A 14,592-nucleotide genomic window follows, 5' to 3' on the forward strand; every position below is an offset into this window, starting at 1 on the left:
CCAGGAGGCGCTCGGTGAGTGGGGGGTACTGTCATGTTTTGTCTTAGATTGTCTTGTCATTTTGCTTTTCCCTCTGTTCATTTTCCCCCTGCTGGTCTTTTTAGGTTCGTTCCCCTTTTTCTCTCTCCCTTCCTCTCTCTCTTCTCTCTATCGTTCCGTTCCTGCTCCCAGCTGTTCCTATTCCCCTAATCAATCATTTAGTCTTCCCACACCTGTTCCCGATCCTTTTCCCTGATTAGAGTCCCTATTTCTCTCCTTGTTTTCCGTTCCTGCCCTGTCGGATCCTTGTCTATTGTTCACCGTGCTGTGTCTATGTATCGCCCTGTCGTGTCGTGTTTCCCTCAGATGCTGCGTGGTGAGCAGGTGTCTGAGTCTGCTACGTTCAAGTGCCTTCCCGAGGCAACCTGCAGTTCTTGATCAAGTCTCCAGTCTGTTCTCGTCATTACGAGTAGAATTATGCCTTTTGATTGTAAAGTTACTTTACTGGATTAAAGACTCTGTTTTCGCCAAGTCGCTTTTGGGTCCTCATTCACCTGCATAACAACTACTAGCTTGCTCTCGCCCTGCTTTTCCTGAACATGTTTATCTGATATAGCTAGTTGTTATTGTTCTTCCTTGCTCATCCAAAGCAGGCTTTTCTCCTCCTCGCTAGTCTTCAGATGCATTTATTTGATTTATTTCACCTTTATTTAACCAGGTAGGCCAGTTGAGAACAAGTTCTCATTTACAACTGCGACCTGGCCAAGATAAAGCATAGCAGTGTGAACAGACAACAAGGCATACAGTAATCGCAAGTGTTGATTGGGAGAGCTAGCTAAAACAATAGGTGAGACAACAACAGCTAATCAGCTAGCACAACAACAGCAGGTAAAATGGCATTGACTAGGCAGAGGGTCAGATTAAGTATACATCAAAACATAAACAAACATAATGGAGTACCGTGATTAATGGACAGTCCAGCAGGCATCAGCTATGTAGCCAAGTGATCATAGTGTCCAGGGGGAAGCAGTAGATGGAACAGGGGAGCCCCACTACGCTAGCGACACAGCGTTTAAAGTTAGTTGCCCGGGGGGGTGTTTGAACGTTAAATGAAGAGACAGAGGCATTGATGCGAGTAACCAGTCTTGTTCAGTACATGACAACACATCCGGGTATCTCAAGCACCCTGGTAAATCACAAGAGTTGCACTAATGAACATTTACCAACAGATGGAATCACTGTGCCATCTTACACCCATAACAGGGGCGTTGGCTGGGAGATGTGCCTGGCTCCGTGGGAGTGGCGTTAGCCAATGTCCAGGGTTTACAGCAAGGATCCGGTGGAGTATTGGGCTCTAGCCGTGTATGAGTGTGGTTCGGGTGAACAGCTGAGTAGGCCGGGAAGTGGGCCTCAGGGATAGCTTCGGTACTGGGTGCAAGCTAGCTGTAGTGGTCCAGGGATTACGGCTGGAATCCGGCGTTGTTGTGGAGAGACAGTTCGATACTGGTAGACTGGCGAGTATTATCCAGGCTAAAAAAAAAATGGCTGGCTGTGCAGAACGTAAAAGCCGCTAGCAGTGGCTAACAATGACTAAATAGCTTGTAGCTGGTTAGCTTCTGGAGGTTCTTGAATGTGTTCTAACATTTAAAATGGATATTCCGTATCACATTGGGTGAGGCAGGTTACCGGAAGGTATACTCGAATTAAAAATCGAAAAGAGATTGAAAATAAATATGGGTCAAGTGAGTGGTTGGGCTGGCTGGGGACACGGCGATTCAGACAGTTAGCAGTTAGTTGGGGGAATTGTTCATGCTACTTTGTATGCGTTATTTGTTATTTACTACGTTTTTGGAACAGATTCCTGTTGTAAACGCATACACTTCAGTTGGTTGTGTTGCGCTGCCTATGTTAAAGAAAATGAAGGATTATCGTATGCGAGGAGTGGTCGGAAACATTTTCAACAGATGGGTGGTCTGTCTGTTTCTGGAACTCCACTCGGCTGTCTCCAGTGCGGATCATCCGGGTAGGTCTGAAACCTTTCGTATTCATTGTCAAACACCACAGTACCGTCTGACGTTACAGCCGGAGAACGTTCAAACAAGTAAATAAATGGGGTCACAATTTGCATGAGCGCCCTTAAGGCTAGTTTACAGTCCGTGTATCAACATTATCTGTAGAGAAAATCCTCAAAGCACATTCCACGCCAGAACTTCCCAAGCCCTCGTTTTATACGAGGAGCCGTCTCCGGTGCGTTGTCCAACATTGCCAACGGGGAGGTTGTTAAATATGGTTCGAATTCTTAAAAATGACTACATTTCAGAATTTAAAAGTTCTGCACTTGTGAGAAAAAAAGGGAGGATCCGTGAGATACACCTGCTGGAGCGCGTGCTACGGGTGGGTGTTGCCATCGTGACCAGTGAACTGAGATAGGGCGGAGCTTTACCTAGCATGGACTTGTAGATGACCTGGAGCCAGTGGGTCTGGCCACGAATATGTAGCGAGGGCCAACTTGTTTATTGTTTACTCCATGTGTAACTCTGTGTTGTTGTCTGTTCACACTGCTATGCTTTATCTTGGCCAGGTCGCAGATGTAAATGAGAACTTGTTCTCAACTAGCCTACCTGGTTAAATAAAGGTGAAATAAAAATAATAATAAAAAGGGGTTAGTCATACAGGGTTTTTACACAACATTGGTTGAAACTCGTTTAAAAAAAAAAATTCTCACAAGCGCAGAACTTTTAAATTCTGTAATTTAGTCATTTATAACAATTCGAACCATATTTAACAACATTTAACAACCTCCCTGTTGGTAATGTTGGACAACGCACCGGAGACGGCTCAAAGGGGGAGGCAATCCAAACCCAAACTGTTATAGACCTGTATCCATCCTGCACTGCCTTTCTAAAATGTTCAAAAGCCAAGTTAAAACAGATCACCGACCATTTCGAATCCCACCGTACTTTCTCCACTATGCAATCTGGTTTCCGAGCTGGTCATGGGTGCACCTCAGCCACGCTCAAGGTCCTAAACGATATCATAACCGCCATCGATAAAAGACAGTACTGTTCAGCCGTCTTCATCGACCTGGCCAAGGCTTTTGACTCTGTCAATTACCGCATTCTTATCGGCAGACTCAATAGCCTTGGTTTTTCAAAGGACTGCCTCGCCTGATTCACCAAGTACTTCCCAGATAGAGTTCAGTGTGTCAAATCGGAGGGCCTGTCGTCCGGACCTCTGGCAGTCTCTATGGGGTTACCAAAGGGTTCAATTCTCGGGCTGACTCTTTTCTCTGTATATATCAATGATGTTGCTCTTGCTGCTGGTGATTCTCTGATCCACCTCTACGCATACAACACCATTCTGTACACATCTGGCCCTTCTTTGGACACTGTGTTAACAAACCTCCAAACGAGCTTCAATGCCATACAACACTCCTTCCGTGGCCTCCAACTTATTTTAAATGCTATTAAAACTAAATGCATGCTCTTCAACCGATTGCTGCCCGCACCCGCCCGACCAGCATCACTACTCTAGTCTGGACGGTTCTGACTTAGAATATGTGAACAACTACAAATACATAGGTGTCTGGTTAGACTGTAAACTCTCCTTCCAGACTCACATTAAGCATCTCCAATCCAAAATTAAATCTAGACTCTGCTTCCTATTTCGCAAACAAAGCTGCCTCCTCCTTAAAAAAAAGCCTCCTTCACAAAATAGCCTCCAACACTCTACTCAGACTACATCCAGTTTGCTATCACAGTGCCATCCGGGATGGCCGGTTTGGCTCTGGGGGTGCTTTGGTTCGAGGGTGAGCTTAGGGGGGGACGAAGGCCACTGGAGGGGGAGTTTTCAGTGGGCATGACACGCTGGTCATTGGAGCGGGAACGCTTTGGTGGCATGAGACACTGACCACTGGAAGGGCGGCACTTCTTTGGGTGCGTGGCACATGACCACTGGGGGAGTTGTACTTCTGGTGGCAGGATGGGGCTTGATAATGTCTATGGGACTCTTGCTGAGGGTAGATGGGGCTGGGTATAGCTGGCAGGCAAAAGCTGAGTGCAGCTGGCAGGCTCTGGGTAACTGGCAGGGCAGGCTGGGGCTAGGTGTAGCTGGTACCCTTGGGTTGAGGGTAGCTAGCAAGCTGAGGCTTAGGATAGCTAGCGGACTGGGTGTAGCTGGAGCCTGAAGGTAGCTGGCAGGCTGGGTCAGGGTCTCTCTTTTTCTCTCCCCTCTCTCTCTCTGGTCTTTGTGCTGTAGCAATTTGTTTACAATAAATGATAAAATATTTGAACAAAAATGTAGTGTTTATACACATTACACAATAAACATCTCATAAGTAATAAAAAACAACATGGAATTGATAACTAGTTAAAGATGTGTTCCAGAGGGTTTGTATACTTTTTATCCATTAACCGTAGTTCTGAAAGTAGAACTCACAACGGGTCCCTGAATAATTGTGCACAATTGTGAATTTCAATTCGTACAATATGTTGCTTAAGATCTTATTCTATCTTTAATTCACCCAATATAATTCTCTCTGGTGGTCACCTCTCTATATGCGCTCGTCTGTCTGCCTGCCTGCCCTTCTGGCTGTCTACTTGTTTGTCTAGCCGTGCTCTCATCTGTCTGGCTGCATGCATCCATGTTCCTGAAATAACTAATAAAACAATTGTTTTGCTATGTAGGCCAAGTGTCTCATAATGTGATCTGCTTTTTTTTCTGTTTCAGTTCTTGTTGTTGGTTCAACGGACCCTGTTCGTGGCATAGTTGGCAGGGATGTCATCTTGCCTTGTTTCCTGAGACCTACCACAAGTGCTGTTGAAGAGTCCGTAGAGTGGCAGAGACCAGTTCTAGAGCCAAAAGAGGTGCATTTGTACCGAGACCGTAGTGATGACAATGTGATCCAGTATCCATCCTACAGTGGTAGGACGTCACTGTTCAGGGAAGAACTGAATAACGGAAACGTCTCACTAAAGCTGACCAATGTGAAACTCTCTGATGCTGGAAATTACACCTGTTACATACCAACGTTAGGCCACCAGAAAACCACCATTGAACTCTATGTCGGCGGTGAGTCATTTGATTACCAAACACATGGTTCAGATTTCTTTGTCAGTCGATCAAATGCCAACAAAGTGATTGGCTAACTTGAATGATCAGCATGTTTATCCTTCCTCTCATTTATTGATTAACGGTGTTATATGATGCATTGGATGTCAAGAAAGGTGCCTGGCCCCAAAAATTGTTATTATGACATCACGCACATTGAGTACAGAGGTCTGAAATCTGTTCTTCTATCTCTACAATGTATAGAGGATGGGACTCCTTCATCCTCCCTCCAACCCACCCAACCACCCCTGAAAGACCAATCAGGGAAAGTCAGGGGTGAGTTTCCAAAACCTAATCAATTCATATTAGAAATGTCAACCTCTGTACAAACAAAAAGTGATATTTGATGTCATAATTACAATTATTTAATCAAATATACTTCGACATCATACTTTTAAAGGTCCATCAATATCAGGATGATAAATCCTATAAACCTTTTATGTCTTTGTGTCTGTGTAGGTGCAGCCCCTCGGCCATGGCTTTCCATTGTGAGAACCAAAGACAAGGAAGTGGTCCTGAAGTGTGAGGCAGAAGGGTTAGTCTATAAGCCTGAGTTGGTGTTGCTGAACAGTAAGGGAACCCTCCTCCCTGCTGATGAACCTACAGAGAGACCCATGGATTCCGAGGGCTTGTACACAGTGACACGCTATTTCACTGTCCAGAAGACTGCCACCAATGTGTTCACCTGTCGAGTTCAACAGCTGGAGATCAAACACATGAGGGAGACACAGATTCATGTTCCAGGTGAGTTGGTTTTTGGATACAGGACTGAATTTACTATGTTGCGAGGAATTTTAAAACCTCCTTGTTGAGGGTTGGAATGATGGCCTGAATCTCTGTGTGGGGTTATTTACTGTTGCTGTTTTCAATTGTATTTATGAACTATTTAATTTTTTATTAAATTCCAACATACAGGTCATTCACAGTTATGAACTATTTTGAAGTAATCTTTCACACTGTAGGTACTAATGTCTTATGATGGTTTCACGTTACTTGTTTTTCAGACAAAATATTTCAAGAGGAATACCCCTTGGGATGGAAAGTTGGAATTGGATTTCTAGGAGCTGTTGTAGGAGGTGTTGTAGGAGCTGTTGTAGTTTTTCTGTTCATGCGGAGAAACGCGGAAGGTAAGTCATGGATGTGTGACCTGTACTTCTTAGTTTTAGCCTTGTTCCAATACTTTAAAGTCACACTCCAGTCTCGTTTTCACCTCATTTATCACCGGATGACATCATAGGGCACCATCAGACCAACACCTTAAATGGCATACTCCTTGTTTCCAAAAGAAAACAAGTTTGGTGAACATTACTGTATTTATACATGGTATATTTTCTTTCAACAGGAAAAGTAAAAAAATATATCTATATTTTTTAAATGGAATGGGTCTTTAAAATGCATCCTTCCTTCTCTCCTCCCTTATTTACAGTATTCACTGATCTAATAAGTGACACATGAAGGGCTCCACTACATAGTAGCTTTCACCAGTCCAGTGATTTACATTTACATTTAAGTCATTTAGCAGACGCTCTTATCCAGAGCGACTTACAAATTGGTGCATTCACCTTATGACATCCAGTGGAACAGCCACTTTACAATAGTGCATCTAAATATTTTAAGGGGGGGGTGAGAAGGATTACTTTATCCTATCCTAAGTATTCCTTAAAGAGGTGGGGTTTCAGGTGTCTCCGGAAGGTGGTGATTGACTCCGCTGTCCTGGCGTCGTGAGGGAGTTTGTTCCACCATTGGGGAGCCAGAGCAGCGAACAGTTTTGACTGGGCTGAGCGGGAACTGTACTTCCTCAGTGGTAGGGAGACGAGCAGGCCAGAGGTGGATGAACGCAGTGCCCTTATTTGGGTGTAGGGCCTGATCAGAGCCTGGAGGTACTGAGGTGCCGTTCCCCTCACAGCTCCGTAGGCAAGCACCATGGTCTTGTAGCGTATGCGAGCTTCAACTGGAAGCCAGTGGAGAGAGCGGAGGAGCGGGGTGACGTGAGAGAACTTGGGAAGGTTGAACACTAGACGGGCTGCGGCGTTCTGGATGAGTTGTAGGGGTTTAATGGCACAGGCAGGGAGCCCAGCCAACAGCGAGTTGCAGTAATCCAGACGGGAGATGACAAGTGCCTGGATTAGGACCTGCGCCGCTTCCTGTGTGAGGCAGGGTCGTACTCTGCGGATGTTGTAGAGCATGAACCTACAGGAACGGGCCACCGCCTTGATGTTAGTTGAGAACGACAGGGTGTTGTCCAGGATCACACCAAGGTTCTTAGCGCTCTGGGAGGAGGACACAATGGAGTTGTCAACCGTGATGGCGAGATCATGGAACGGGCAGTCCTTCCCCGGGAGGAAGAGCAGCTCCGTCTTGCCGAAGTTCAGCTTGAGGTGGTGATCCGTCATCCACACTGATATGTCTGCCAGACATGCAGAGATGCGATTCGCCACCTGGTCATCAGAAGGGGGAAAGGAGAAGATTAATTGTGTGTCGTCTGCATAGCAATGATAGGAGAGACCATGTGAGGTTATGACAGAGCCAAGTGACTTGGTGTATAGCGAGAATAGGAGAGGGCCTAGAACAGAGCCCTGGGGGACACCAGTGGTGAGAGCGCGTGGTGAGGAGACAGATTCTCGCCACGCCACCTGGTAGGAGCGACCTGTCAGGTAGGACGCAATCCAAGCGTGGGCCGCGCCAGAGATGCCCAACTCGGAGAGGGTGGAGAGGAGGATCTGATGGTTCACAGTATCGAAGGCAGCCGATAGGTCTAGAAGGATGAGAGCAGAGGAGAGAGAGTTAGCTTTAGCGGTGCGGAGCGCCTCCGTGATACAGAGAAGAGCAGTCTCAGTTGAATGACTAGTCTTGAAACCTGACTGATTTGGATCAAGAAGGTCATTCTGAGAGAGATAGCGGGAGAGCTGACCAAGGACGGCACGTTCAAGAGTTTTGGAGAGAAAAGAAAGAAGGGATACTGGTCTGTAGTTGTTAACATCGGAGGGATCGAGTGTAGGTTTTTTCAGAAGGGGTGCAACTCTCGCTCTCTTGAAGACGGAAGGGACGTAGCCAGCAGTCAGGGATAAGTTGATGAGCGAGGTGAGGTAAGGGAGAAGGTCTCCGGAAATGGTCTGTGATGATACCAATGAATGTTTCAAATGATAGTCATAGTTATTTTCCCAAAGTAACACGTGTTTAAATGTGTCACTTAGTTGACTGTGTTCACGTGGTGTATTATTAGTCTGTTCTGTAAGAGTAAATCCCGTCTCTCATCCATTTACACAGGAACCAATAGCGGGCATGCAGTGGGATGTAACAGGAATGCCGTCCCCCTGGTTCCTGTTCTCGATAACTTCAATGTAAATGGCCATCCTAATGGTGTACGTGTGTCACAATCTGGAGAATGGGACAGCCAACATATCCTTGATTGATTCCACCAGCCACCCTCTGCGATGTAATTGAGAGAGACACTTATCACCTACAGTGAAGCCGCTCAACATTTACCATACAAGACAGTCGTGAAGAGGTATGGTATGGCAACTGCTTGGCCTCCGACCACAATGCGCTACAGATGGTAGTGCGTACTAGAGGTCGACCAATACCGATTATTGGAGGACCAAAAAACTTAATATAATACATAATTAAAATCAATTTAGCCTCAACTAAATAATGAAACATGTTCAATTTGGTTTAAATAATGCAAAAACAAAAAGTTGGAGAAGAAAGTAAAAGTGCAATATGTGCCATGTAAAAAGCTAACGTTTAAGTTCCTTGCTCAGAACATGAGAACATATGAAAGCTGGTGGTTCTGCATATACCCAAACTTCTGCATATATCCTGACTCTGCTTGCACGGAACGCAAGAGAAGTGACATAAGTTAACAAGTTTCCCTAGTTAATAGAAATTCATGTTAGCAGGCAATATTAATGAAATATACAGGTTTTTAAAAAATATTTGTGTATTGATTTTAAAGAAAGGCATTGATGTTTATGGTTAGGTACACATTGTTGCAACGACAGTGCTTTATTTGTGAATGCGCTTGTTAAATCATTACCCGCTTGGCGAAGTAGGCTGTGATTCAATGAGAAATTAACAGGCACCGCATCAATTATATGCAACGCAGGACGAGCTAGATAAACTAGTAATATCATCAACAATGTGGTTAACTAGTGATTATGTTAAGATTGATTGATTGTTTTTTATAAGATAACTTTAATGCTAGCTAGCACCTTACTGTGGTTCCTTGCTGCTCTCGCGTAACAGGTAGTCAGCCTGTCACGCAGTCTCCTCGTGGAGTGTAATGTAATCGGTCGGTGTAATGTAATTGATCGGTGTCCAAAAAGGCAGATTACCGATTGTTAGGAAAACTTTAAATCGGCCCTAATTAATCAGCCATTCTGATTAATCGGTCGACCTCTTGTGCGTACGACCCAGTACACCACTGGGGCCAAGCTTCCTGCCATCCAGGACCTCTATACCAGGCGGTGTCAGAGGAAGGCTCTACAAATGACCAAAGACTCTAACCACCCTAGTCATGGATTGTTCTCTCTGCTACTACACGGCAAGCGGTACCGGAGCGCCAAGTCTACGTACTAAAGTCTTTTTAACAGCTTCTACCTCCAAGCTATGAGACTGTTGAACAGCTAATCAAATGGCTACCTGGACTATTTGCATTGGCTGCGGCTACCCGCTGTTCATTATTTATGCATAGTCACTTTATGACTACTACGTGTACAGTTTCAGTCAAATGTTTGAACACCTACTCATTCAAGGGTTTTTCTGTATTTGTACAATTTTATACATTGTGGAATAATAGTGAAGACACCAAAACTATGAAATAACACATGGAATCATGTAGTAAACTAAAAAAAAGGTTTTATATTTGAGATTCTTCAAAGTAGCCACCCTTTGCCTTGATGACAGCTTTGCACACTCTTGGCATTCTCTTGAATTAGGTTACGGACACACTCGGATGCATTAACATACAGTGCCTTCCGAAAGTATTCAGATCCCTTGACTTTTTCTACATTTTGTTACATTACAGCCTTATTCTAACATTGATTAGTGTTTTTACTCTTTGATCTAACACAATACCCCATAATGACAAAGCAAATACAGGTTTAGTTTTGTTTTTGCTAGTTTATAAAAAATATCAGATTTACATAACTATTCAGACCCTTTACTCAGTAATTTGTTGAAGCACCTTTGGTAGCGATTACAGCATTGAGTCTTCTTTGGTATGACGCTACAAGTTTGGCACACCTGTATTTGGGGAGTTTCGTCCATTCTTCTCTGAAGATCCTCTCAAGCTCTCAGGTTGGATGGGGAGCGTTGATGCACAGCTATTTTCAGGTCTCCAGAGATGTTTGATCGGGTTGAAGTCTGGACTCTGGCTGGACCAGTCATGGACATGGACCACTCGAAGCCACTCCTGCGTTGTCTTGGCTGGGTGCTCCGGGTCGTTGTTCTGTTGGAAGGTGAGCCTTTGCCCCAGTCTGAGTTCCAGAAAGCTCTTCATCAAGGAGCTTTCTGTACATTGCTCCGTTCATCTTTGCCTCGATCCTGACTAGTCTCCCAGTCCCTGCCGCTGAAAAACATCCCCCATAGTATGATGCTGCCACCGTAGGAATTATGCCAGGTTTCCTCCAGGCGTGATGCTTAATATTCAGGCCAAAGAGTTCAATCTTGGTTTCATCAGACCAGAGAATCTTGTTTCTCATGGTCTAAGAGTCTTTAGGTGCTTTTTTTGAAAACTCCAAGCGGGCTGTCGTGCCTTTTTACTGAGGAGTGGCTTTTGCCTGGCCACTCTACCATAAAGGCCTGATTGGTGGAGTGCTGCAGAGATGTTGTCCTTCTGGAAGGTTCTCCCATCACCACAAAGGAACTTTAGAGCTCTGTCAGGGTGACCATCGGGTTCTTGGTCTGCTCCCTGACCAAGGCACTTCTCCCCCGTTTGGCCAGGCAGCCAGTTCTAGGAAGAGTCTTGGTGGTTCCAAACTTCTTCAATTTAAGAATGCTGGAGGCCACTGTGTTCTTGGGGACCTTCAATTACTAGACATTTTTTGGTACCCTTACCCAGATCTCAGCCTCGACACATCCTGTCTCGGAGCACTACGGATGGTTCCTTCGACCTCATCGCTTGGTGTTTGCTCTGACATGCACTGTCAACTGTGGGACCTTCTATAGACAGGTGTGTACCTTTCCAAATCATGTCCAATCAATTGAATTTACGACAGCATGTTCCAGTTCCCGCCAATATCGATCAACTTCGCACAGCCATTGAAGAGGAGTGGGACAACATTCCACAGGCCACAATCAACAGCCTGAGATGTGTCATGCTGCATGAGGAAAATGGAAAACACCAGATACTGACTGGTTTTCTGATCCATTGCCCTATTTTTTATATATATATTTTTTTAAGCTATATGTGACCAACAGATGCATATCTGTATTCCCAGTCATGTGAAACCCACAAATTAGGGTCTAATACATGTATTTCAATTGACTGATTTCCTTAAGACTGTAAAATCCTTGAAATTGTTGCGTTTTATATTTTGTTTCAGTATATATGTATCCACCCTATATAAGTACATACACTGGGTGTACAAAACATTAGGAACACCTTCCTAATAATGAGTTGCACCCACTTTTGCCCTCAGGACAGCCTCAATTCGTCAGGGCATGGACTCAGCAAGACGTCAGCAGCGTCTCACAGGGATGCTGGCCCATGTTGACTCCAATGCTTCCCACAGTTGTGTCAAGTTGGCTGCATGTCCTTTGGTTGCTGGACCATTTTTGATACACACAGGAAGCTGTTGAGCGTGAAACTCAATAGCATTGCACTTCTTGACACACTCAGACGCAAACCGGTGTGCCTGGCTCCTACTACCAAATCCCCATTCAAAGGCACTTCAATCTTTTGTCTTGGCCATTCACCCTCTGAATGGCGGACATACACCATCCATATCGCATGTTTTAAAAATCCTTTAAACGGTCTCCTCCCCTTCATCTACACTGATTGAAGTGGATGTAACAAGTGACATCAACAGCAGATCATAGCGTTCACCTGGCCAGTCGCTCATGGAAAGTGCAGGTGTTCCTAAAGTTTTGTACACTCAAATGTATTTGTGTTGTTTATTTGTATGTGTTGGGCTTTAGCTGAGATTATTCTTTCGAGTCCTGAATGCTGATTGGCTGACAGCCGTGTTATATCTGACTGTATATCACACGCAGGACAAAACATGTATTTTTACTGCTCCAATTACATTGGTAACTACTTTATAATAGCAATAAGGCACCTCAGGGGTTTGTGAGATATGGCCAATACCAATGCTATAAACATTACCCGGAAACTCTTATTTTTATGTATCTTGGAATGTTCTCAAACCATGATATCGGCAAGCATACGGATTTCCCATTTGAACTATTGGGGGAGGGTTCAAAAGGCCAACCTCCAGATTTCAAGGAATTTATGTGAAAATATTGGGAGTATGTGCATGCTATTTTGATTCCCAGTTACATTGTTTTTCCATTTTGAAACAAATAGAAATTGTGCGAGCAATGATGGGACCAAAGCATAGTTTACATTGTTTAAAGAATTTATCAGTGACTCAAGACCACCTCTGCCATGGAAATGTGAGACACCATATTTCTCTTTATACACAGCCAGAGGGCAGAAGAATCACGTATAAACCGATTTAGGATGGGGAAAATGCTAGAGCCTGGAAATACAACTGAAAGTTTGGGACGGATAGTCCTAAATATTCCCCTCTTTGTAAGAGTAAGTTTATCTGGAGTCGTTAACCTTGCCATATACATTTTGAAAGTGTATCCCAACAGTCACAAGGGGGAGCCATGGGATAAGGGGGAGCCATTTGACAATAGATATTCTGCTGGTTATAGCAACTGGGATAGTAAAATGGCAAAGGCGAAATTGGATCACCTTGTCTGCTGCTTCTAGTGATATTGACATAACATTTGAATCCTATTAATGAAATTGGAGCCAATTACCATATGTTCCAAGACCAGAGATACTGTATGCCCATTCTAGTCTATCAAAAGCTTTTTCTGCATCGAGAGATAATACAGCCCAAGGCACTGTTTTTAACAAAGTGTTTAAGATATGTAATAGTAAACATTTTTTAACAAACCCGCTTTGGTAAATTAATTAAATTAAGTAAATCTCGAGATGGGACGACAACATTTAGGAAAATAATGTATCTGTGTTTATCAAAGGTAAGGGGCTATAGTGAGAATACTGGGTGGCATAGTTACCTTAATATATACAAAAATAAAAGCAAAATTAGTACTATATTCACATCTCTCCCAAATCAACCTTTGTGAATGGCCTTGTTAATCATTGAGCAATAGTGGACCTAATTGATTACAAAATGTTAAATAGACCTATGGTGGGTGGAGTTGGGAGGGTCGTCAGCTACATGGGGAACACCTGGACCACTTACACTACTGATTACACACACCATTGTATATTGTACTTGGTTTACTTTATTTAATAAATATATGTTTTGTTACTCCTTATCTCCACGTTCTCCCTTTTTAATACAGGCTTTGAGCCGGTTTGTGACAGTTGAGAACGTTCTAATACTGTCAAATACTTTATTACAACATCGTCTCCCCTGGCAATATATAAAGTTGACAGTACCATGTAAGAGCATGACGCGCTTCCTTTGAGCCTAAAACTAAGAAAACCGGTGCAAAATAGCAGGAGATCCTCGCACAGGGCTGACGATATTATTATATAGATGCTATTGAATTGGGACAGGAAAAACACTGTTGGGCACTTACAATAGTGTGCACTCATGAGGAGTCTACTGTATATCATTTGTCCAAATTTTAAACAATATCATAAATGACTCGCATGAGGTCAAAATGGATTAAATATACTCTTGGACAGATGGAAGGACATTTTCTGGATAAAGTGGATAAGTATACATTTTTAACAAATCAATAACATCAGTCATTCCATTTTCTCATCACCCTGAGAATTATACACTGCTCAAAAAAATAAAGGGAACACAAACAACACAATGTAACTCCAAGTCAATCACACTTCTGTGAAATCAAACTGTCCACTTAGGAAGCAACACTGACAAATTTCACATGCTGTTGTGCAAATGGAATAGACAACAGGTGGAAATTATAGGCAATTAGCAAGACAACCCCAATAAAATGAGTGGTTCTGCAGGTGATAACCAGAGACCACTTCTCAGTTATGCTCTGTTATGCTTCCTGGCTGATGTTTTGGTCACTTTTGAATGCTGGCGGTGCTTTCACTCAAGTGGTAGCATGAGACGGAGTCTACAACCCACACAAGTGGCTCAGGTAGTGCAGCTCATCCAGGATGGCACATCAATTCGAGCTGTGGCAAGAAGGTTTGCTGTGTCTGTCAGCGTAGTGTCCAGAGCATGGAGGCGCTACCAGGAGACAGGCCAGTACACCAGGAGACATGGAGGAGGCCGTAGGAGGGCAACAACCCAGCAGCAGGACTGCTACCTCCGCCTT

At 44.0% G+C, this 14,592-nt stretch overlaps 1 protein-coding gene across 1 annotated transcript; it reads left to right on the forward strand.

Moving 5' to 3' along the window:
• Nucleotides 1-1,733: 1,733 nt before the first annotated feature.
• On the forward strand, nucleotides 1,734-8,620 carry LOC124027454 (butyrophilin-like protein 8). The gene is made up of 5 exons (XM_046339878.1): nucleotides 1,734-2,002; nucleotides 4,708-5,046; nucleotides 5,548-5,832; nucleotides 6,093-6,215; nucleotides 8,356-8,620. The coding sequence occupies exons 1-5, from the start codon at nucleotides 1,789-1,791 to the stop codon at nucleotides 8,499-8,501; spliced, it is 1,107 nt and encodes a 368-aa protein (XP_046195834.1). The 5' UTR covers nucleotides 1,734-1,788; the 3' UTR covers nucleotides 8,502-8,620.
• The last annotated feature ends 5,972 nt before the right edge of the window (nucleotides 8,621-14,592 follow it).

This window comes from Oncorhynchus gorbuscha, unplaced genomic scaffold, assembly GCF_021184085.1.
Source record: "Oncorhynchus gorbuscha isolate QuinsamMale2020 ecotype Even-year unplaced genomic scaffold, OgorEven_v1.0 Un_scaffold_3247, whole genome shotgun sequence".
In the NCBI taxonomy this organism is placed as follows: domain Eukaryota; kingdom Metazoa; phylum Chordata; class Actinopteri; order Salmoniformes; family Salmonidae; genus Oncorhynchus; species Oncorhynchus gorbuscha.